Consider the following 24890-nt stretch of genomic DNA (forward strand, 5'->3'; position numbering starts at 1 on the left):
ACAAAATGACTAGGAGTCCCCTGCATTTTGAGAACCAGCACCAGGCCCAACCAGCCACAGAATGTGGAAACTTTTTACGCAAGTTCAACTGGCCAAAGCATTTACCCCATGACTGGTCGGCCAGGGCAGGGACTCTGGGACAGTAATTGGCTGCTGGACGGACCTAACCTCCAGTCTGTGGCAGCTGCTCTTATCTATATAACACTATTTAACACTTCAATTGCTGGTGTAAGACCTAGGTGCCCACACACAGCTTTCCAGGTGTTACTGTCAGCAATTGTGAAATAAACAAAGACAGCATACTGTAGCTCCATGCAGGAGACTAACTCAAAACTTGACCCAGTGCTATATTGGAGCATTCAAAGTTTCACAGTCTTGCCTGCTTCTTGGAGGTATGTCCACAGGCTCCAGCCTGAGTATGTTAATCATGCAGTGATTTAGGCACCATCTACAACTTCTAGACAACCACCCAGGAAAGCTAAGATGTGCTGCTGGTTCTGCTGAAGTCTACAACTTTACTCCTGTTTTTCAAATACTGAAGGGAGGTTTAAACCCTTTTAGCAATTACTAAAGGTGCAATGTATTGTTGTTAAATGGGCCATTACGCCCTAGCTTTTCTCTACCTTATAATCTATGTATATTAGATTACTTTATAATATATGAAATATCATATTTTGGTATTCTTAGACTGTATGGAATATAGCATTTATATTTAACACTATTATAGAAGATGTATAGTATAGGCTGTATCAAACATTTATATACTATAAATAAGTGGTCAGGTGAAAGTTCTACATAACATAATAGAATCACCACTGCACTTTCTAAGCACACATTCTTCCACCTCATGGTAAGGCTCCTGTCTCTTCTTCCTGGTAGCTGCTCTCTGGTTCAGTGTACTGATTGAACAGTATATTGCCCATAAAAGGAAATGTATGAAACATATAAATAGCTTATTTGCCATCACACTTATCTTAATTCAGTTGTTTTGAATTTATTGCAAACGTTTTAATGTCTATATGTTTATATGTCGAGTGAGGAGATTGGTGCATGGAAAATAACATCAATGCACACGCCAGTGTTTATACAGTAGTAGAGGATTATGGGGCCAATGTATTAAGCCTGGTCAAAGTGGTTTTCTTGGAACCTGTGAGTGGGTCAGATACAGTGTCCCCTCACTTATTTGTAAAAACCACACAGGAAGCAGGGATGGAACATCAGAACAAATAGCGTAATGCATAGGCAGGCGGGTGAGGGTGCTGACACAGTCAGCTCACCACAGCGCTGGTCATTCTAGATCCAGAGACTTTGCGACTTGTGTCTAAGTAGAAGAGGAGCCCGTGCTGGATATCCAGGTGAGAATCATACAGTATGTCAAACACGGGCTTATAAAGGAAAGCACTGCTTCTATTTGTATACACTGATAGTATGAATAGTGAAAGATACAGTAGTAGTACTTATGTCTAGATACAGATATGGATCTATAGACAATGAGATATTGTAGAATGGCATATTACAACCTTATTTCTTTTAGCTTATAGAATGTACAGCGTTGTGAGTGTATAGAAGAGTAAAAATACAAATATATAGTATTAGATGAATACCCGTGCTTCGCTACAAGATATAGCTATATTCATACTAGAAAGCCCACTCAAAGCAAAAGCTTCGAAAGCTAGTCTGCTACCTTCTGTGTTTGTGCATGTGTGAGAAAGAGATGTAATTTCACTCTCTGCCAGCAGAAGGCAGCGGTTTCAGATACTCACGGACACTAGACATATATATATATATATATATATATATATATATATATATATGACAGCAGGTAGTGGACCAATGGCGCTGACAGGTGCAACTACTCCAGCCAATTTAGAAGAACTTGGTAATCAGGTTGATTTAGCAAGTCAGCACTAAATCCAATTTTTAGGACTGCAGCCTCCTCCAAACTCCCTGGACTCTGGGAGTAAGCAATGGATCTGTCAAAAAAGAGGACAGGAGGGGCGCTCCATAGTGCATAAATGACAGTTTTATTAAAATGATCATAAAACCACTTTCAAAAAAAGAGACAAACAATTGCTTGTACCATAAAAAAGAACGGTACTTATGTAGTATCTGGGCTGCCGATTTCTAAATCGGGTCGAATCGGGCACATCGCATCGCATCGCATGCGACCATCGATGCGATGCGATGCGATGCGATGACCCGATTTTTCCATAGGAATCAATGTTAAAATGGACTGAGTCCATTTTAACATGGAATTCAATGGGAAAAAGGGGTCCTTTTCATACCCCTACTATCCAAGTGGGCATGGAGTTGGATATAAACCTGTGGCGAGCGTAGCGAGCCACCGAGCCCGAAGCGTGGCGAGCGAAGCGAGCCCCGCGAGGGGACGGTATTCTGCGTCCCCTCGCGGGGCTCGCTACGCTCGCCACGCTTCGGGCGCGGTGGCTCGCTACGCTCGCCACAGGTTTATATCCAACTCCATGCCCACTTGGATAGTAGGGGTATGAAAAGGACCCCTTTTTCCCATTGAATTCCATGTTAAAATGGACTCAGTCCATTTTAACATTGATTCCTATGGAAAAATCGGGTCATCGCATCCGATGGTCGCATGCGATGCGATGCGATGCGATGCGATATCGCATCGCATCGCATCTGATTGTATGCCTTAACTTAAGGCATACAATCAAAAAATCGGCAGCCCAGATACTACATAAGTACCAAAAGAACGCTGTGGGCTGGGTACCACAAGGCTTTTGTATATACTAGTTTCGTAGTAAAACTTCGTCAGAGGACGCCCTCTGTGTGACGTCTGCTGTGTGTGTACCCGGCTCCCCTGCACGCCTCTGTTCCTACGGCTTCCAACGACACGCTGTTCTCACCATCGGTGTTCCCAGTGGGTGATCCTGGTTGGCGATAGTGCTCCGGACGGCTGGTAGGAGTTTGCCGGGTCGTGTTGTATATACAAAAGCCTTGTGGTACCCAGCCCACAGCGTTCTTTTTTATGGTACAAGCAATTGTTTGTCTCTTTTTTTGAAAGTGGTTTTATGATCATTTTAATAAAACTGTCATTTATGCACTATGGAGCGCCCCTCCTGTCCTCTTTTTTGACATATATATATATATATATATATATATATATATATATATATACATATATATATATATATATATATATATATATATATATATATATAGAGGATATGTATATGGCACAGTCACCGCTGTGGCAAGGTTGAACTTTAGTGGGCGCTTCAGATAAACCCTTGGACAGTGAGAATGATTCAGCCCTGGCATGGTTGGCACCTAACGCCAGCTATAGAGATCAGAGGCAAGGAAATTTGATAAGTTATCATGTAAGGCGCTGGTAGAGTGAGTTGCTTTAACCAGCTGCAGCACAAAAACAGGGGGGTGTCACGCCCCTACACTACTACAGAAGAAACAACAGAAATAGGCTGCGCTAAAGCACTTAAAACTCAAATGGATGAGATATCACAATTGTTTTAATACACATGATTATAACGAGAAGAGAATCACACAATTTAAGAATAAAAAAACAGTATAAAAAGATACATACAGTAAGATGCAATTAAAATTAGGTAATATATTCACCAACATTTATTTTAGATAAGTATCCTATCACTGAGTCCCAGTAATTGGGAGTCCTTCTGCAAGTCAAAGGGGGAGAGTAAGTAAGTCCAATTTCCTCAGTGATTGTTGGTGAGGTGGCTTGCCTCTTTAGGGATGAGATGTGCTCTATGGTGTCAGCAAGCTTGTTTTGAATCTCCTTCTCCTGATGCCAATAATAAAGGTGAGGTTGCCCGCTACCTGCTAACCACCATTAAAAGACCCCGCATCTGCAATAAAGTGGCAGTTCCGATGTGGAGAGACTGTCCAGAAGCAACCTCACCTTTATTATTGGCATCAGGAGAAGGAGATTCAAAACAAGCTTGCTGACACCATACAGCAATTCTCATCCCTAAGGAAAAGAGACAATAAGTTATCGTGGGGTGAGCTAAGGGAGGCTTCTTAAGGAGGTATCGTTCCTCTCAAGGTGGATTAGATAGACAGATTTAAAGGTTCCTGGGTCCATGTAACAATATGGATGTCCTGCATCAATCCACATTTGAAACAGGGGCTGGTTCAGTCACTACAGTAGTTTCCAATAAAGTTCCTTGTAAGGGTGATCCTGGGCACAATAGCTACACCTGTAAGGGACCAAAGCAGTGCCTAAAGCTCGCCATCAGTATTTAACTCACCCCACTGTACTCGCCGTTTCCACCTCATCTGCTACATGGAAACGGTGAGTGTGGCCATTAAAACAGCGAGGCTCAGCATATAAATGACTAGTAGCATTTGCAGAGAACCTCGCCGTTAAGGGAATCCTTGCCGTCTTCTGACGGTGAGGATTACCCCGGAATGTTGAATACAGCGAGCGGCCGGCTGGGGTTTGACGGTGAGGGTGGCTTGTTTTTGGTGATCCTCGTTGAAAACAAGCCATCCTCTCTGCACAAACCCTCTTGCCGGTGGCATTGAATACTGCCCTATATCTTTTATAAAAGGTCATAATAGCAGTGGTGCCTATATTGAGTAACATATATTATGAACTATTTTTCCTGTCTGTGATAAGTGCAAAATAATGTGTCTAAACAGCCTGATCTGAGGCAATACAAGGAATACGGTCTTACCACACTGGGTATGCCCAGATTTTTCAGACCTTGGAAGCTAAGCAGTGTTTGGCTAGGCCAGTACCTGGGTGGGAAACCACTAAGAAAGACTTTGGTACCGTATCTTTACCCATATATTTGGCTGCACACTCACAAAGAGCGAATCACTCAGATATAAATTTACACAAGATATATGTGACATCATTCTTATGAGGGACTAATGATTCAAATCTCTGCAATGTACACCAAATATGGGAACAAAGCAGAAAGTATGACGGTCCTCCCTTTTACTTTCATGTGCGGCAACTTTACCATATAAATTGAGTTTACGGTTGATTGTTATCAAATAAAGACATTTTTCACTGGGCATGTGCTGAACATACTTTTTGTACTAGCTACACATCGTATCGGAACGCAGTGCATGCACAATGCATGCACAAGGCATGCGATCTGATACGATGTGTACTTTAAAAGTACATAACGGAGCCGCAAAACGGAGCGTGTATGGGCTCCTTAATATATATTTTTTTACATAAAATAATTCTCAAAGACTCTTCTCTTTATTAAAATAATTTTAATGTATATCTAATAAATATCAAATAGTCTTATACAGCTATCTTATAGCCGCTTTCCCCTGGTAAGTGTGCTCCCACGCAAGGGTCTTCTTTTCTTCTTTTGTACTAAAATATACATGGGAAATGATTCATATTTTCCATTCGTATTTTGAGCTGAATTCGCTGATAGGAATGAATGTAAATTAGATGTTCTGATAGAACTCTATGACCATATACGGCCAAATTCTATTGTTGGGCCATTCATTAATACTGCTGAATTTGGCAGACCTTGCCAGTGGCTGAGGAGAAGCCATTGATCCTCAGCAGAGAGCGCAGCATTCAGAAGTGTGCTATTTTGAAATTGGTGCCTTAACTAAACTCGAATCGGGAAGATGACATTCGGGATGAGATATCCCGACTTTTGCGATTTTTAGTAAAGGAAATCACATGTTTTTACTAAATCGTCAACTTAATAGGATGTGCATTGCGGTAAAAATCACACTTTTTGCCATGAAAATCGCACATTTTGAACTGGCAACACACTTCGAGTCCAGATGTTTTCCCATTAAAAAATATACAATTTGCAAATTTAATAAGATCTAATTTTGGAAAAACATTACCAAAAATCGCATCACAAACAGTCCAGGTTCTGACAGATGATTTTGACAGAACCATGCACAGAACAGTGTGATCTGTGCATGGTTCTGTCCCAAAAAATGTGTAAAAGTAAAAAATTATTTTAAAAAAGGCGTGAGATCCCCCCCCCCCCCCACCCCCCCTGAGCATAACCAGCCCTGGGATCAAAGAGCCGGTCCTGGTTTTAAAAAAAACATTGGGCAAATGAAATAGGGTTCCCTTTGATTTTTTAAAACCAGCACCAGGCTCAAGGGGCGGTCCTGGACCAGGACTGGCTCTTTTAGCCCAGGGCTGGTTATGCTCAGGAGGGGAGCCTCATGCTGTTTATTTATTTATTTTTTTACAAAAACCGCACATGTTCATTAATTCGCACATTTTCATGACTAAAATTCACAGCATATCGCATTTTTTTGCTGCAAATTCACATCTCATTAAATTGGGAACACCCAAGCCGCAGGCTCCAGTGTACTCAGATCCCGAAGTTCGGAGCTGTTCGGATTGTAGGGAATCCAAACTGCTCATCTCTAGTTAAAATGAGTAGCTACTCCAGCCCCAGGGTAAGTTACTGCATGTACTGATAATGACTGCCATCCTGTATATTTTGAATGGTTAAATAAGCAAAACAGGGGCTTGAGCACCCACGGAAATTCATGAGTACCCACTGGCCGCCCCCTAATCAAACTGCAGGCTGCAGCAGTGCTAAATCAAATCATACCCGCGCCGCGGGTGCTCTACTGTTCTTCCGCACTGCTGCCTGCAGTCCACGCCCCGGCCGCACACTCTGTCTTACGCGTCCTGCTGCGTTACGCTCACCCGGGGCCGCCTGGCGCCATCGCCAACCTCCCTCTCCTCCGTGCGCGATCACACAGCCTCAGGATGAGAAATGATGCACAGATAACTGTTGATAAAGATATTTTTGTTCTATGGAATCTGGCTAGTGTAGTATTGTGCATTTGGTCTGTGATGTACAGTATAGTCATGTGAGCATTAATACTAAATCATTTTGGTGGCATTGATTACTTTCAATTCATTTCATGGTGTGTATCGTTACATTATGCCGCAATGTGTAAAAAGGGGTACTCTGCTGCCGTAATTTGAATATTGGAGACAACTGTGCTGCGTAATATAAATTGGTATTATGTTATGACCACGCCCCTTCCCCATGAAGCCACTCCCCTATAGTTTTGGCTTGAGCACCCACCAGCAAAACGATAAATTGGCACCTATGGCAGCGGGGGGTTAGCATTCGGCTATATGAGGGGAGGTATACAGTTACGCTACAGGAGCGGAGGTTGAGGTTATACACTAGTATAGTAGGATCTGTCTTAAGTCTTCTTTAGTTCCATGGCAGATCCAGAAGATACTGCTGGTTCTACAGGACCTGCCATACTGAGAGTCACCGTAAGACCACCTGGGATGTTTTGATGACATTGTAATCACATTGACATTTCATCAGTATTGACATAATGGGTGTTGACTTGGTTAATGTCAACAGGCCAAGCCAATTAGAAATGTTGACAAAATATAAAACACCCTTGCTCCATTTGCCCAAATGTAAATCAGCATCAGAGATCAAAGCCTGAGCTGTTTACTGCTATGCGTTTTCTCTTAATTTGTTCAGCATAATTACAGATTACTCTACCTTATGTTTGTATGTATGTAATATGTGTAATGTACTCATGTATACACATGACCTGTTGCAGGTGCGTAATACCAACAATTTTTTTATTTATTTTTTGTGATGACAACGCGCGGATTACATTGACACAGATATGGATGAGGTTATGTACTCCAAATTAAACTTGAACAATACACCTGGAACTCCATCACAGAGGAAACCCCATTCACAGGGTAAGTTACGGCAGTCATGATGCAAGATAGAGATCATGCTAATTTATAAATGGGTGTCGATCATGTGGTCAACAGTGTCTAGGTCAAGAGTAAAAAGGTCGACAGCTATTGGTCAACCAGCATAAGGTCAACATCTCAAAAAGGTCAACATGCATTAGTTTAAAGTTTTTTATGGTAGTCTGCGCACTGTCCTCTCTAGTGCGGTGCTAGCTGCTTCACTACCCGGTTGACCGTTCTGGGTTGGGTTGACAAATTGTAAAGGTAAGGTTTAGTGCAGCTCCTTTGGTGTGGGTTGTACGAATGGTCCAGAGTTGGATGAATAAACAATGAGATTTTGTGTAAAACAATTTTTACTTCAAATGGTGCATGTATAAATACATTTACAGCCAAATGATACAATTGATGTTTCAATTAATGTTACAATCAACGGTACGATGGTGGGTAGTACAAATGCTGGTCAAAAGGTCAACACATGCAAAAAGGTCAACATGCCGCCTACTGAGCTGAGCAGAGAAGCAGGGATAAGATGCTGTGCACATGCGCACAGTGTTTATTCACGGGAGGCAGAGGAACAGGGGGCATAACCAGCAGCTCTCACAGCACTGGCCATGCCTACATAGGGATGTAAATCTGGGTGTGGTTTCCTGACCTCGGATATCCTGAGAAGCCACACCCTTATTACTGAACCCACTCCCTTTTTGGACCCTTTTGAGTCCTGACTGGGGACTTCTAAAAGTTGGGTGGTACAGTATGTGGACAATATAGTCAAAATTGGCATTGCATTGGGTGAAATGTAATAGGATGAGAGAATCAGAAAGTGAGAGATTTGTTAAGAAATCTCCAGATTTTTTAAAGCGGCAATCATTTACACTGCAAAACCAAACAGTTTTTGCAGTGTAAATGATTTTCGCTTAAAAAAAAAACTGGAGGTTTCTTACCAAATCTCTCACTTTCTGAATCTCTCATCCTATTACATTTCCCCCTTAGTCTTTTTTTTCTTGTGATGCCAATCCAATAGGGGCGTGCACCACAAGTTGTATACACACTGTGCCATTTGTCCGAACTTTTCTTCTGACTTTGACTATATAGTCAAAATTGGAAGCTGAAATCACACCTTGTGCATACTGTACCTCCCAACTGTACCAATTACAGTGGGACAGTCCAGCTAATTAGAGACTGTTCCGCTGTCCCTCCCATGAGTTGCAGTGTTCCGAGGGTGGCATCGGTTGGGGTAGCAGGTCACCGCTGCTCAGCTTTGCAGAGCAATATGTGATCACTGGATAGATGCTGTGTGAATGCTCAGGCAGCGCTGGGTCACCCCCAAAAATGAAGAAAAACGGTGCTCTTGTCACCTGGCCCCATCCCCTGTTTATATAGCCCGTTTTGATCAAAGCCCAGCCCCTTTACTGGGAGTGGCTATGCCTACATTGCCGCATGGCCCACTGCCCCAACATTGAAAGTAGGGAGGTATGCCTTGTTTTTGCACCTTAACTCTCTCCACATTACATTGGCGCCCCACGATACCTTACATCAATTCCATATTACTGTTACCACATTTAATCACTATTATTGCCTTTTATTTTGATCAGGCAGCTCCACAGTTCTGTATGCGGAAATAGCTAATAGTGGGTCCAGGACTGTTCTTCCAGCAGTAAATTCAACACCAGGTAACTATGACTCAAAAATATGTAAGTTTTTTTACCAGAAAAAAAAAGACTAGACAGTGTGAGCCAACAACAAACACTTTGGTGGAAATTTACTAAGAATATAAATACAAAAATTTGTATTCTTAATACAAATGCACACGACTGGCATCGCTGTCGTATGGCATTTACAAATTCGTATTCCAGAGGAAAATTTACTAATCAGTCCTACTTGACTGATTTATATTTTCCGATGGCATATGGATTTGTACATTTTCCAATACAAAGTCGTATTTTTAAATACAAATTTGTATTTTTAAATACAAATTTGCATTTTAAAATGCTAATTCATATCGGCTGCAGTGTTAAAAAAATAAAAAAATAATTTAAAAAAATGGTGTGGGGTCCCCCCCTACGGCTGTAACCAGACCCAGGCTCAATGAGCTGGTCCTGGTTTTAAAAAAATCAGGGGAAAAAAAACGAATAGGGTTCCCCTTATTTTTTTAAAACCAGCACCAGGCCCAAGGGCTGGTCCTGGTTCCCAAAGTACGGGGGACAAAATAAGTAGGGGTCCCTGGTATTTTAAGAACCAGCACCAGGCACAACCAACCAGTAGGGTAATGCCACAGCCGGAGGGAGACTTTTTATACAAGTCCCCCCCAGCCAAAGCTTTATGCACCTGACTGATCAGCCTTGGAAGGGATCCTGGGGAAGTGGGAACCCCCCAATGAAGGGGTCCCCCCTCCAGAATTTACCTACCCAGGCTGAAGCCTGTGGCTGTCCCTGGTAAGCCTGTGCAGTGGGTACCGGCATAGGTGCCGATTTATGTTTTTGCTGGTGGGTGCTCAAGCCAAAAAATATAGGGGAGTGACTTCATGGGAAAGGGGCGGGGACACAAAATAATACTGCTTTATATTACGCAGCACAATTGTCTCCAATATTCATATTATGACAACAGTACCAAATACATAAATGCCCACACAGTGCAGGTACAACACCTCCCCCCCTATTGGCCGCCTAGCGGCCAACCAGGAGCCGCTATGCGGCCAAAAGTAAATTAGTAATTTAGGAATTACCATTCTTTTGAATGGTGATTCCTATTTGTATTCTATCGATGGCGTATACATTCGTATTATCCAATACAAATACAAATGTGCCATGAATACAAATTAACGTATTTTCAGAATAGTAAATCCTGAAAATACGAATACGCCTTCAAAAAAACGTACTTTACAATACAAATACGATTTTTTTTTAGCCATAACATATGCTCACCAACTCTTACATGTAATTTGTAATTGTGTTGCTCGCCTTGGATATTCATTTACAATGTCAATGTCCATCCCTGAGTAAGTTAGTTTTTCTAAGATCACCTTAGCACTCTAGATCATATAAACCATAATTATTATTACTCTGTTGGACATTGGCATTATAAATACAAACAAATTTTTATAAGGTGAGTATGATCCTGAAGCATTTATTTTGTTCACATACAGGGGAAAATTTACGGGTGCCGGATGCGTTCCTGACAGTCTGGATCCCGACAGTCATTTACTCGACGTCGGGATCCCGACTGTCAAAACGCCTACAGCCGGGTGCCCGACAGCAACCTGCTATTTTCCCTTGTGGGGTCCACGACCCCCATAGAGGGAAAATAGAATAGGTGGCTCGCGTAGCAAGCCACCGTACCCACAAGGAACTTAGCGGCCAATCAGGAGCTGACTTTCTGAAAGTCAGCTCCTGTGGGTCTCTGGGGTTATGGTATAAGAGATAGGCAATATCGATGTCAACAGTCACTAGGTTAACCACTTACAGTCGACTGTGACTAGGATGACACCTGAAAATGGTTGACATTCCATAGTTCCAAATTGACAGAAGGTCAACTCAAGGTCGATATTGGCACGGTTGACACATACAATGTTGACACAAGACTTTCATGGTTTTTATGTCTATGTCGTCATGGGCACCATATACAGTAAGTGTACCGTGTCACCTTGCATGGCTCTCTGCGCTTGGCATACTTTTATATTCTCACTCTATGCCCAATTGGATAGTAAAGTATGAACAAGTCGGTCTACACGTCAAAAGTGAAAAACTTTTGTCAAACATATGTTTGTGTCGACCTTCTGTCAATGTCTACATATATTATTTCTACCATTTCCAGGTGTCTGCCTATTCACTGTTGACCATTAGGGATCCACCTATTGACTGTCAACCTAGATATTTTATCCCTAACCCATAACCCAGGGACCACATACCATGTCTGGCACTCTCCCCTTTTCACCAGCTCACCTGTGTCTCCAGCACCATTCCTCTGTGTATCCTGCAACAGCCACCTGTATCTGTTCTAATTTGTGTCTGTTAATAAATGTGTCTGTAGAGGCAATTGACCTCTGATGTGCCCTGGATGGTTACCCTATAGATGGACGGACCAGCCACACAGAGCACGAGCTCTGCAAAAGTCGAGCAGTATAATAGTTTCCAAGACCATTAGAAGTCAGATGTTTTTGGCTCCGAATAAAGGTGCATGCACACCGTGCGATTTGAGCTTCTGATTTTGAATATATAGTCAGGGATCCCGACAGGCATTTACCCGACGTCGGGATCCCGACTGTCAAAAAAACGACAGTCAGGTTCCTGACGGCCATTGGCTATATTCCCTCGTGGGGGTCCACGACTCCCATAGAGGGAGAATAGAATAGGTGGCTCGCGTAGCCACCGTGCCCGCAAGGGGCTTAGTTGCGCTCACGATGCTGTCTGGGTGCGGCCAGTCGGGATCCCGACATCGGGCTAATGACTGCCATGATCCCGACTGTCGGACCCCTGTACCACACCCCAAATATGAACAGTGTGTATAAAGCTTGTGATGCCAATGCACGCCTCGTGAGATCGGCATTGCAAGAAAAAATACACTGTGCAGGTAAGCCAATTTTAACTATATTCAGGGGCAAGGGTGGAGCCGGCGGAGTGCAATCTCTGGGAACTAAATAGTAGCAGGGCACCCGTCACCAGACTCACTGCCCGCCGGTCCGCCTTCCAGATGCTGACCGCCCATCCACCGCGGAGTCGCAGAGTCTATAACAGCATTACAGAGATCCTGCACCCCGACTGCCGCCACAGAGAAAATATGCTAGAGGTACTCCTGCACCTCTAGCGTTAAAGTCCCCTATCAGCTGTCTCCTTTGCGGCGGCGGCAAAGGGGAGGGTTGCAGGGTCTCTGTAATGCTGTCAGAGACTCTGCAACTCCGCGGCAGATGGGTGACCGCCATCTCATTTAATTCCCACTGGGCAACGAGCATTTAACTCCCCAAGGCAACGCACATTTAAGTCCCGCCTGTCTACGAACAGGCAACCCCTTGGCAATGAGCATTTAATCCCCCTTAGCAACAAGTATGTACTCCCCCCTGGCTAAGAGCATGGAACCCCTGGCAATGAACGTGTAACCCCTTATGGCAAAGGGTATGCAATCCCCTTGGCAACAAACATATAATCCCCTATGGCAATGATCATGTAACCCCCCTGGCAATGAGCGTGTAACCCCCTATGGTAACGGCATGTAATCCCCCTTGGCAACAAGCATATAATCCCCCTGGCAATGAGCATGGAACCCCTAGCAACCAGCATGTAGGTAAGTGGAACTTCAGGGGGCATTATGTATTTAAGTGGCACTAGTGGGGGCATTATACTGTAAGAAATGTTAGTGGGGGCATTATGCAGTGGCACTACAGGGAGGCATTATATTTTCAAACAGCAGTAGTGGGGGCATTATGTGTGCAGGGCAGTGGCACTACAGGGGGGCATTATATGTGTAAGCGGCACTACTGGAATCATTATGTGTAAAGGGGCATTTCTGGCCCTAGCCTAAATGATGCCCTAGGCAAGATTTTGGCTGGTGCCCCCTAGCACTGCCACTAGTTCCACCTCTGACCCTGTTCCCCTTTCCCAGCACCATCAACCCTCATCATAGCAGTCATCATTTTGGTGCTCCTACCTGCAATATTTTAAATAGAAACAGTGCACACATTCAGGGCGCAGCCCAAACAGGGGTGTGTTCTTGCTGGCCACTCAATAGTACCCCCAATTCAAATTATGCCACACAGTAGTGCAACTTTATTCACATTATATCATGCGATGGTGTCCCTTATTCACGTTACATCACACAGTAGTACCACTTTACCTTATGTACATTACTCCTCACATTATTCACATTATACCCTTAGAAAAAAATCCTGAGAAAATATAGTATTTTAAGCAGTGTGTGCTGGGCAGAGGATAAGAGTTGCAGCTGCTGCTGTCACTTAAGGGGAGGGGGCCCGGGGCCCCCACCGGGCCCTTCCATCAGACTTTGGCCCCTTTCTCTCGGCACCCCTGATAATACCACACAGTAATGCCCCTTACACATAACACACATTATTAATGTCCTTATAACCATAATGCCCCTTACACATTATGCCAACCTTTATTAATGCCCTTCATACACATAATGACACACATAATTACACATATGTTGCACATTATTAATGCCCTTATACAGGACACACATAATGCCCATTACACATATGTTGCACATTATTAATGCCCTTATACACATGACACACATAATGCCTGTTACACATATGTCGCACATTATTAATGCATTTATACATGACACACATAATGCCCCTTACACATATGCCGAACACTATTGCACAACCTACTCACCCACAGACAGCACTCGCACAGCCGCTAACACGGTGACCTCTGCCTCTGCTGGGATACAGATGTTTCCTCATACATCTTGACTCAATAGGCCATGCAGCTCCTGGCCAGTTCTGCTAACGTTTAGTGCCTTTTTTTGCCGAAAATTTGTCTTATTTGCATTGTTATGACCAGTACACACAAGGAGCTTCTGACGATTATAATGATATGTGGCATGCCTATATTCTGTGTGCGACTGTGGCTGTACCTGCATACAGAATGCTGTGCTACAGTGATTTCCATGAATACACTATTTCATATGCAGATACAGCCTCACTCACACACAGAATATAGGCATGCTGCATATCATTTTAATCAGCAGAAGCTGCTGATGCCCCTAGGCATTCCAAATGCCCTAGGCAATTGCCTAGTTTGCCTATGCCTAAGGCTGGCTCTGTGTAAATTGCACTCAAATGCCATGGGGTGTGCAAAATGTATAATTACATCATTGTGTGTATAATGTTACAACGTGTGGCATAACATGCAACGGGCATTAGGTTGTGGCATAAAAGTGAATTAAGCATTTTGGTGTGTAGCTTGTGCAATTGGCATTAGGATGTGTGGCATAAAGTTATTTAAGCATTAGAGTATGTGGCATAATGTCTACTAGGCATTATGGTGTGGGGCATAAGGTGTAATGGGCATTGCAGGTGGGCATAATGTGTAAGGAAAAAACATGGTGCAGATGCACACCACATTAATCAATAGAGGTTCTTGGTATATTATTTGGCCAAGAAATATTTGTATACTTGTATTTCTAGTGGGTCCCTAATACTAAGTTTGAAACTGGGGCGCGGAACCCCAAAAAAGCCGGCATAAGCCAGTCACCCCAGGGCAGCACACAGGTGAAAACTAAGCTACTGTATAAGTGAGTTAATAAGAAGGAAGCAGAAGCTAGAGGTTAAAAAGTGTTACTAAAGTAAAGTTCTAGAAAGTATAATATATTATTACCACCCCCAAGGCAACTCAGCCACGCCAACCCAAGGGGAGCCGCGCCACAAATCTACCCCTAGACTAGCAATTAGTGTACATTTTTAGGTCTATACTTCATTGTGCCCTCAGTCTGTGGCTATCAGGGACCAAACTGGTAAACAAATGTTCAGTTCAGGTGGGCGAGGTGCTATTCTAAGTTGAAGGAGTCCCAACCTTCAGGTGCACTGTCGGCGACCATCGAATAATGTGGGTGTTTCTACGCAGCCTGTGAATGGATGTTTATGTTAAACATCCATTCGCAGTCAATGCGTGCGAACACACGCTGCGAAAGGGGGCGGCCAGCCCCGCAGCCTTGGGAATCAACCAGAATAACCCCTTAGTTGTGTTAAGAATGTTCAAAATCAATAACAAGTTCAAACTTATAGCAATTTACAACAAATATTACAATTATTTCTAATCTTACAATTAGACCAAAAATACTTTGATCTCTCAAAACAGATCATGTGCTGTGTACATGTCATTATTATAGGTTTTCCCTGTATAGTGTGTCTTATTCACAATTAATGAAAAAGAATGCACAAGCACTGTAATATAATTAGGAATGCAGATACAACAGCGTCATGCCTACATTCTGTTATTATTGTTGTATCTGCTTATCAACTTATGTTACAGTATTTGCCAGGAAAACAGTAGCAGTACGTGACCTATTTTTTTTATTTTTAATACAATGAATTTTTATTTGAGTTTTTTCTTTTACAGAGAAAAAAAAAAAAGAACAAAAACAATTATACATTTTAGCAGGTAGTTCCATTATTTCTAATGGTAGCATCAAATGAGGTTAATATAGGAACCTCTGAAATAAGGAATACAAATAGATAATTTTTAACATACAATAAAATACATTAAAATACAATTAGATACAGTTAGCAGAGTCCAGGGATGGGGGAGGAGTTGAAGTACCAGGGGGACCATATCTTATGAAAAGTAGCTATGGAGTCATTTTGTAAACATGTGATGTATTCCATTGAGGCTACAAAATTGATTCGGGAAAGGAGAGCTGTCTTAGACGGCATTTCAGCTCTCTTCCAGTGTCTGGCAATCAGGGTTTTTGCGGCATTACAAATGTGGACAATAAGCTTGTCCTGGGGTTTACTGACATTTGGGGATGGGGCGTTCAGTAATGCAACTGTGGCTGAAGGTGAGAGGGGCATGTCGAGTAAGCGAGATATCAGTGACCATACTGTCATCCAGAAGGTCTTAATTATTGGGCAATCCCACCAGATGTGAGAAAATGTGCCCACTTGGCCACAATTTCTCCAGCATAGATCAGATGTTGAGGGAAACATGGCGTGCAGCCATGTACCAGCGGGTATAAACCTTATAGCATGTTTCCTTGATAGCAACGCTAATGGAGGCCTTGGCGGTCCTAGATCGGATAATAGGCCATTTTTCTTCAGCTATGGAGTTTGGGAAGTCCTTTTCCCATGCTATTTCGTGTGGTTCTCGGTTTGTAGGGACAGAGGCCAGAACATTGTTATACAAGAAAGAAATATTGCCCCCTCTGCCTACTGAGTGCGAACATAGACGTTCGAATGGTGTCAGTGTGCGTATTCTGCTAGATGGGTATAGGGAAGTAACAAAACTTAGGATCTGTGATCCTTGGAAGTGTGTCATAGCGGGGGTCGAGCTTGACAACCGTAATTGGGCAAGGGCAGAGTTGGGCGATTCATCTTTGACATGTTTGAATCTAGTGATGTGCAGATCACGCCAGGGTTTGGCCAGTATTTTGTCACAACCCGTAGGGAAAAGGGGGTGGTCCCATATAGGGGACATAGGTGAGGGGTGTGGGGCTAGTTTCATTTGAGAACAGAGTTTGTCCCACAGTGTCAGCGTAAATCGGATGGTTGGGTTCTCATAGGCCGAGGCTGGTCTCATCAATCTCGGGAGCCAGACTATCTCATCAACCCGACCCACCTGGAGCAGGGCGTTTTCAAGGTCGACCCATTTTCTGCATCCGGGTTCTGAGTGCCATAAAATTATCTGGTTTATTTGAGCCGCGTGATAATACAATCGGAGATGGCTAGCGTTGTGACGTTCTGGCTAGCGTTGTTTTGCGGATACGGGGTTTACCGTTTGCCCAAATAAAACGGTTGCATAGTGTTTGGAGGGAATTTAAGGCCGTGTATGGTACAGCTAATGGCAAGGTCTGAAAGAGGTAAAGTAATCTTGGGAGGACATTCATTTTAATCACATTGATCCTTCCTATCCATGAGATATAAAGTGGCTGCCAGCGTGCAATGTCTGTGGTCAAAGTGCGGATCATGGGGGCGTAGTTAGCTTGGTATAGAAGGGAGTAGGATTTAGTGATATATATGCCTAAATATTTAATAGCCTGGGGGCACCATGTAAAGGGAAAGGAGGCTTTCAGTGTGGAGAGAAGTTGGGGGGGGATACATATGGCCATAGCTTCAGATTTTGTGCTGTTATTTTTATATCCCGAAAGTTAACCATATGCGATGAGTTCTGACTGCAAGTTAGGTAGGGATATCAGGGGATAAGTCAGGGTGAGGAGGATATCGTCAGCAAAAAGTGACAGTTTATATTGATGTCCCCCTGCCTCAATTCCCCGTATATCAGGGTTCATTCTAATTCTAGCAGCCAAAGGCTCTATACATAAGGCTAAGAGGAGGGGGGACAGGGGGCAGCCTTGTCTTGTCCCATTCCCAAGGTTAAACCTCAGGGATTGGAGGCTATTGGTCATGACGGTAGATGTCGGGCATAAATATAGGGATTTGATTGCTTGTAAAAAATTTCCGGTTATGCCTGCAGAGGCTAAAGTAGTGAACAAAAAAGGCCATAATATGCGGTCAAATGCCTTTTCGGCATCTAAGGCTAGTACAATTGAAGGGGTCTTATGTGTGTTGGAATGGTGGATCAGGTTAATGGTGCGTCTAGTGTTGTCGGAAGCTTGACGGTGAGGAATAAAACCTACTTGATCCGGTTGTATTAGTGAGGGTAGAAGCCCACTCAGTCGGGTGGCTAGAATCTTTGCAAACAATTTGAGGTCAGTATTAATCAAGGAGATGGGGCGATAGCTGGCGCAGAGAGAAGGATCTTTACCTGGTTTGGGAATTACAATTATTTTGGATGTGGCGGAGTCAGGATGAAATGGGGCACCATGTAGGATTGAATTAAATAGCTTGACAAGCTGGGGGGAAAGATGCCGAGCAAATGTTTTATAATAAGCCATTGTGAAGCCGTCAGGGCCAGGGGCCTTTGACGACTTCTGTGATTTGAGAGCCGCGGCAAGTTCCTCCTCAGTGATGTCCCTTCCCAGTGACTGAGCAGTGGGTTCAGAGATCTTAGGGAGGTCACAGGAGTCTAGATATTTTTGAATGTCCTGGGTGTGAGAGGAGACATCAGGCGGGGCATCCAGGTTATATAAAGCTCTATAGTATTTAGCGAATACCTCGTTAATTTTTTTAGGGTTATATAAAGTGGTGCCTGACGAGTCCTTAATTGAAGCGATGGTCTGGGATGCCTGTTTGGACCGTAACCGACGAGCTAGGAGAGATTGGGCCTTGTTACTCTTGTCATAGAATTTTTGGTTCGCCCATCTGAGGCTCCTCTCAACCCTTTCAGCTAATAGAATTTGCAATTCGGCACGTTTAAGGGAGAGTCTGGACAGTGTGTGTCTAGATAGTATTCTCTTATGTTCTCTGTCTAGTGCTGCAATGTCAGTATTCAATGAAGTAATCAGCGTTTCCTGGGATTTTTTTCGGCGGGAGGCAAATTGGATCATGTGTCCCCTAATCACAGATTTGTGTGCTTCCCACGTTGTGGGAAATGGCATATCATCGGTGAAATTGAAACCGAAATATTCTTGAAGGTGGCCAATGATTGTCTCGCGAAATTGGGGGAGCTTCAAGAGCATTTCGTTTAACCTCCAGGGGGGTCTACCCGAGGTGGCCTCCAAGAGTCCAAAGGATGCTTCTAGAATGGAATGGTCTGACCAAGAGTTGGGGGAAATCGTTGAATGAGTTGCTACTTGGGAAAGGGAGGCGCAGCCTAGAAACATATCAATGCGTGAGTAGGAGGCATGAGGGTTGGAATAAAAAGTGTAATCCCTGGTAGCAGGGTTAAGGGATCTCCATACATCAAAAAGGCCAGCCTCGGCCATGTGTTTTTGAAGGGCTGCCGAGCCGGGAATTGGAGTGGAGTCATTTAGATGACCCGATTTGTCTAGGGATGGGTGTATGACTGTGTTGAAGTCTCCGCCTACCAAAGTTTTACCTGACCGAAATTCAGAAAGGATTCTAAAAAAAGTATTAAAAAACCTTGCGTGTCCTGTGTTGGGGGCGTAAATATTGGCCAAGGTGATTGTCTCGTGGCCTAGTTTGCCCTTTAGAATCAAGTATCGTCCCTCAGAGTCAGTTTTACATTCTGAGACTATAAATGGGAAGGATGAATGGAGCAGTATGGCCACCCCGTTGCGCTTAGAGGCATTGTTCGAGTAAAATACATTTGGATACCTTTTTGTGACCAGGGAGGGGTGTTGGTCAGCCCGTAGGTGGGTCTCTTGCAGGAATATGCAGTCTCCATGGAGACGCTGGAGAGATTGAAACAAATACGTGCGTTTCTGGGGGGTGTTTAGGCCCTTAGTATTAATAGAGAGGCATTTTAAAGGCATGGCAGCTGTCAGTGGTGGTGATAGAGGGTGGGGGAATTTGGGACTGGACTCTGCAACAAACGTGAAAAGACTAACAAAAACAAAACAAATTAACATGTGGATTGGGAAAAGTAGCAGGAGACGCCACTAGGGATGGCGGTCTGCTACTATACCTGAGCTCCAACTGGAATAGAGAGCTCTGTGTTGGGATGCAACAGTCGGGTAGCTAAACCCGAGGTACAGGGTAAATTATACAATATAAGAGGCAATAATCCCTAAAGGTGGGGGTAGTAAGACCTGGCGGGGGGCCAGCAATCTCCACCCGGAACAAAAAATGTGACATAACATATAGCGAGTGGATAAAAATATAGTTCTAAATTCCTAGCCCTAATATCTGGACCAAGCTGTAATAAATTGTCATTATGCTAAAGCCTTACTTAGGGCTAGTGTTAAACAATTTAAAACAAAAGTAACGACTAGACATAATACTATGAAGTACGGAAAACATTAGTATGAGGATATATACGACCATATGAAGGGTCCTTCAAGGGGGAGAGTCTCGTAGAGCAGGACCAGAGGATTCTCCAGCAGAGTGTAATTTAAGTGTGCGGAGAAGATCCTTTCCCTCTTCAATAGATCGTATTGAGTAGGGTTTACCTCTGACGTCTACCGTGAGACGGAAAGGGAACCCCCACTTATATTTGTAGCCGTGTTCTCTCAGGAGCGTCGTTACAGTGCGAAGGTCCCTTCGTTTGGCGATGGTGGAAGGTGCCAAGTCCTGAAAGATCTGGAGCTTTGATCCCTCGAATAGTATAAATGAGGATGATCTGCTGGCCATTGTGATCATGTTTTTCGTCTTGAAGGAGAGGAATTTGATGATAACATCCCTAGGGGGCTCAGTGTCCTTAGGTTTGGGCCGTAGGGCACGGTGAGCCCTTTCAAGCTGAAATAGGGAGGTGGCTTCCGAAGGAAGGAGGTGAGCAAAAAGACGGATCAGGAAAGGTTCTAGGTCCTTTGGAGACACTGTTTCTGGTATGTTACGGATTCGGAGGTTGTTTCTTCTCTCCCTGTTTTCCAAATCTTCATTCTTTTCCCGCAGGAGGTCAAGTTCGTTGTAATAATAGTTTAGGTCTTTGGAGAAGTTTTCTTGTTCCGCCTGTACTTTGGCGGCGTTAGTTTCAAGCGAGGTGGTGCGGGAGGACAGGTCAGTCAGATCTGCCCTAAGCTCGCCAACCGCCTTCTGGAGAGCAGTAGTGAACGAGTCTTTAAGGTCTACAATGAGATCCTGCAGGTTCTTGATATCTCCCCTAGTGGCGGGTGCTGAGGCTTGATCCATCTTGGGGGAACAGGAAGGTCCTTTAGGGAGTGAGGGTGATGATTGATTGTCCTGACGGAGAAAGTGATGAGATATTTCTTGCGGAGCTTTCTTTTTAGTTTTTGATGTGGAACGGCTCATAGTATCATAGGTCAGGGATTGCGGTCAGTATTTGTACAGGCATCCACTGCTCTAACTGTAGGTTCGTGGGTGGAGAACGCTGTGTTTAGTGAAGCATAATTGGGCAGAGGTCGGCGAAGTAAAGGATAATTTTTGTTAGGTTATAGGAAGATCGGAGGGCTCATGAGGGAGGCCCCAGCCCTCTGTCAATACTTTGAAATCAGACGGTTTAACGGCAAGTGAGTAGTGGTCTCCTGTCTGGATTACTGGTCCCGTCTAGGGGTTTTAAGAGTGTAGGAGACCTCTCATCCCAGTGCGTGGGCAGATATATCCCTGGGGTACACTGCCAATGTTATATGTAAGGTCCCAGCAGCTGGCCGAGAGCGCCATCCACGGACCAGCCTGTGAGTGGGAGCACACAAATGGGTTATCAGTCTTTCTGGAGAACAGGGTTTCACTGTAGGGTTAAACAAATGATTTTTAAATGGTAAGTCCGGGTTATGAGGACATACTGTGAGGCCGAGAGGATGCTTCTTATAATGAGACAGCACCCAGCTCCTAGGGGGACTGGGGTCTGGGCGCACTTATTGTGTGTGTCACAGTGCAGTACTTTCTAATGAAGTGGCAGCAAAGATGTATTACACTGCCACACTCAAGATGGCCGCCATCCCAGGGAGAAGCTGTGGGGGCACAGGGTGATGGCTTGTAGGGTTACAGGTGAGGACAGACCTTATCTGGATGTCTGGAGGGGTCCAAGGTAATGTCCTGGGTAGGGGCTTTGATGTTGGGGTTTCCGCCCGCTGTTTTATGGTGGGCGCGCGCTCCGGAGCTCGTGATGCGGCTGGCTGGTGAAATCTATACCGCGGCTCCCGGTTTTCGGGTAGGCCGCAATCCGCGGGTGGCCGTGGACGGACACCCCGACTCTGCTGCCTCCCGCCGTCTGTACCGCTTGTCTCCGGGACCCGAGGGGAGTCTCCTGAGCCGCGAGACGTCCGCCGGGCGTGAGGTTAAAGAGGCTTTATTGGTTGCGATAGCCGGAGCTCAGGCAAGACGCGTCCGACTCTAATGGCTGCCAGGCCACGCCCCAGTACGTGACCTATTTTGAGAGACCAAAGTATATTTTAATGGTCAGAAATGATTTTTAAAGTGTTTTCTGCAAATGTGATGTATTTAAGTAATTGTAGTTGCTTATCAACAATAATCCACCCATTAAAGACACACACCACTTGGCCAAGTTTGGAATTCTAATTTCCAACTTTTTCCTGCCCAATAAAATCAGATCCCATTACTACATTCCAGCGTAAGTATACATGCTATATTGTATAACGTGTGTTATTTCCTTCCAGAAGTTACTGAAACCCCAGTGAGAGAGACCCACTATGTGAACCTCTTCAGAAGCCTAGTCGTCATCATCATCCTAATCCTGTGTTGTGCCCTTGGATATATGGGTAGGTAAAGATGTATTTCCATACTTTTACAATTTCCCTACTACAGTATGCTTGATATTTGAATAATATAATTTAATAATTTTTTTTTTTCATTTGTTTTGAAAAGTTTTGATTTTTTTGTTTTAAACATTGAACATTCTGTTATAATTGTTGTTATGGCGTTGGTTCACTTTTTAAGTAAAGTTTTATATTCGATAAAGCTTTTATGAGATTAACTTTTTAGCAGTGACTGTTATGAGCAGCCCCTGGTGGGTTGATGTTAATGCAGCAGTCTCTATGATCTATGTGGAGTTTCTATGTACTCACTGGATCAACACTCCAGGTTTTGGCTGATCCATCTTGCCTTGTTTTCATGCATACCTTAGGCCTTGGGTGTGACTGCTTCCTAAGCCACTAAGTATATAGGTATGTTCCCAGCACTGAGAACCTGCCAGTTATAGTCTTGTTATACAGTAGCATACCTCCCAACTTTTCATGTTAAGAAATAGGGACACTCGCGCGGCGAAGCCGCGCGAGCGTCCGAAAAGGGGGCGTGGCGTATGCAAATGAGGGCGCGGCTTATGCTAATTAGCCGTGACCTCATTTTCATACGAGAATAGACGCTGTGCGCATGCGCACAGCGTCTATTCTACTACATTGGGGGGTCTCCCAACTGCCACCCCCCGCAGCGGGACAATGCCTGCCGCGGGTGGGACGTCGGGACAGGACCCGAAAATCGGGACTGTCCCGACGGAATCGTGACAGTTGGGAGGTATGCAGTAGTCCTGTTACAGTCCTGTTCAGGCCTTTTTAGTCATGTTAGTTCTGTCAAGTGCTGTTATTCACTTAGTATATTCCTGGTTCCTGGTTATTTCCATGTTCTTTGAGCTTACTCCAGACTTCAGCTTGTTCCAGTCTGTGTCTAAGTATTCCAGCAAGCAATCCTGCCAGGGGTCCTGTGAAATCCTGCCTGTGTCAGTGAACCATTGCCTGCAGTCTGACAGATCCTCCCTGTGTCAGTGAACCATTGTATCTGGACTGCGTCCAGCTTCTGTGAGTATCAGTGGCTTCCCCACACATTGTGATGGGAGTCGCACCTTTCATTACAATCTGCTGTTGGTATTATCACAGCACCAGCTGAAGTCATAGCTCTTGTGCTGAGTCATGGAGATGATTGGGGTGCAGGCCTTATCACATGCCTACTTGTCTTCTATACAGTATGTTTCCCATTTGTTTGTCTCACGGCAGATGCCAGAGGCATTGGTCTAGCTGTTAGGCTGAAATCCTATCCGCAATACCTTGGTTATAGTTTTGGTTTGTTTATTGCGATGGATTCGAATTATAGGTAAGGGCTGCAAATCCTGTGTTCAGCTCCTGTTTACAAGGTTGCATACTCTTATGTATGTACTGTATGTGTGCAGAGCCTAGGTAATGTTTGCTGTTTAGTCAGTTTATCCTCTTTCTAGTACCCTGACTCGGTTGGGACTTTGTGTCACCACGAAAGACCAGGTGGCATCTGAGTACAGGGTGGAGCTAGTCTGCCATGGAAAGGCAGCTATTTAGTCTAAGATCAGCGCAGGTGCCAGCAGACTCAGGGTATAGTGAGAAAGGCAGGGTCAGGTTCAGGTACTGCAGTGGCTTCACCACCTTGGCTACAGAAGTACAAATCAGGCTGTAATCAATATCTTGCAGACCTGCCAGCTACAGCAAGCATTAACCCCGAGTACACCTCTGATAATCCTAACAGTGACATAACCGCAACTCTGTTTTTGTTTAGCTAACAGTTTTAGTAGTATTGTAATTATCCAACCAGGCGCCTGTGCAGGTTATTATGCTTAGGTATATTTTAAAGGTGTCACCTAGTTTCTACAGTGCTGTATAAGGAATATTTATTATACAAAATAACAGTAAAATGTGAAATATCATACACTACTATTCAAAGTTTTGCATCACTTAGATATTAACTTATTTTTGAAAGCAAAGCACTGTTTTTTTCAATGATGATAACATTAAATTAATCAGAAATACACACTATACAGTATATTAAAAGACTATACTAGCTTCAAACATCATTTTATAAAGGAATTTCTATATAGGGGTAAAGAGGCCCATTTCCAGCAACCGTCCGGCTAAAGGAGAGGGAGCCACCTGCTGTACCGGCCAGCCGGAGAGAAGTGCTGCCGCCTATCATCATCTGCAGGGCGGCGGCGCGGGAAGCACTTCTGGGTTTGAAAATACTGGCCGCACGCTGATTGGCTGAGATTCAGCCAATTAGCGTGCGGCCAGTATTTTCAAAATCAGAAGCGCTTCCCGCGCCGCTGCCTGGCGGTTTATGATGGAC

At 44.1% G+C, this 24890-nt stretch overlaps 1 protein-coding gene across 2 annotated transcripts in view; it reads left to right on the forward strand.

The window, feature by feature from the left end:
* Positions 1–1276: 1276 nt before the first annotated feature.
* The window catches only part of LOC146007285 (killer cell lectin-like receptor subfamily B member 1B allele B), a 66466-nt gene continuing 42852 nt past the window's right edge, over positions 1277–24890 (forward strand). For both annotated transcript variants that reach the window (XM_083145631.1, XM_083145632.1), the window contains exons 1-4: positions 1277–1355; positions 7558–7705; positions 9295–9372; positions 22469–22570. In XM_083145631.1, coding sequence (XP_083001757.1) covers positions 7627–7705; positions 9295–9372; positions 22469–22570 — 259 coding nt within the window. In that variant the 5' untranslated portion in view covers positions 1277–1355; positions 7558–7626. The remainder of the gene's footprint in view (positions 1356–7557; positions 7706–9294; positions 9373–22468; positions 22571–24890) is intronic.

Source organism: Crinia signifera, chromosome 6 (genome assembly GCF_055691185.1).
Source record: "Crinia signifera chromosome 6, ASM5569118v1, whole genome shotgun sequence".
NCBI lineage: Eukaryota > Metazoa > Chordata > Amphibia > Anura > Myobatrachidae > Crinia > Crinia signifera.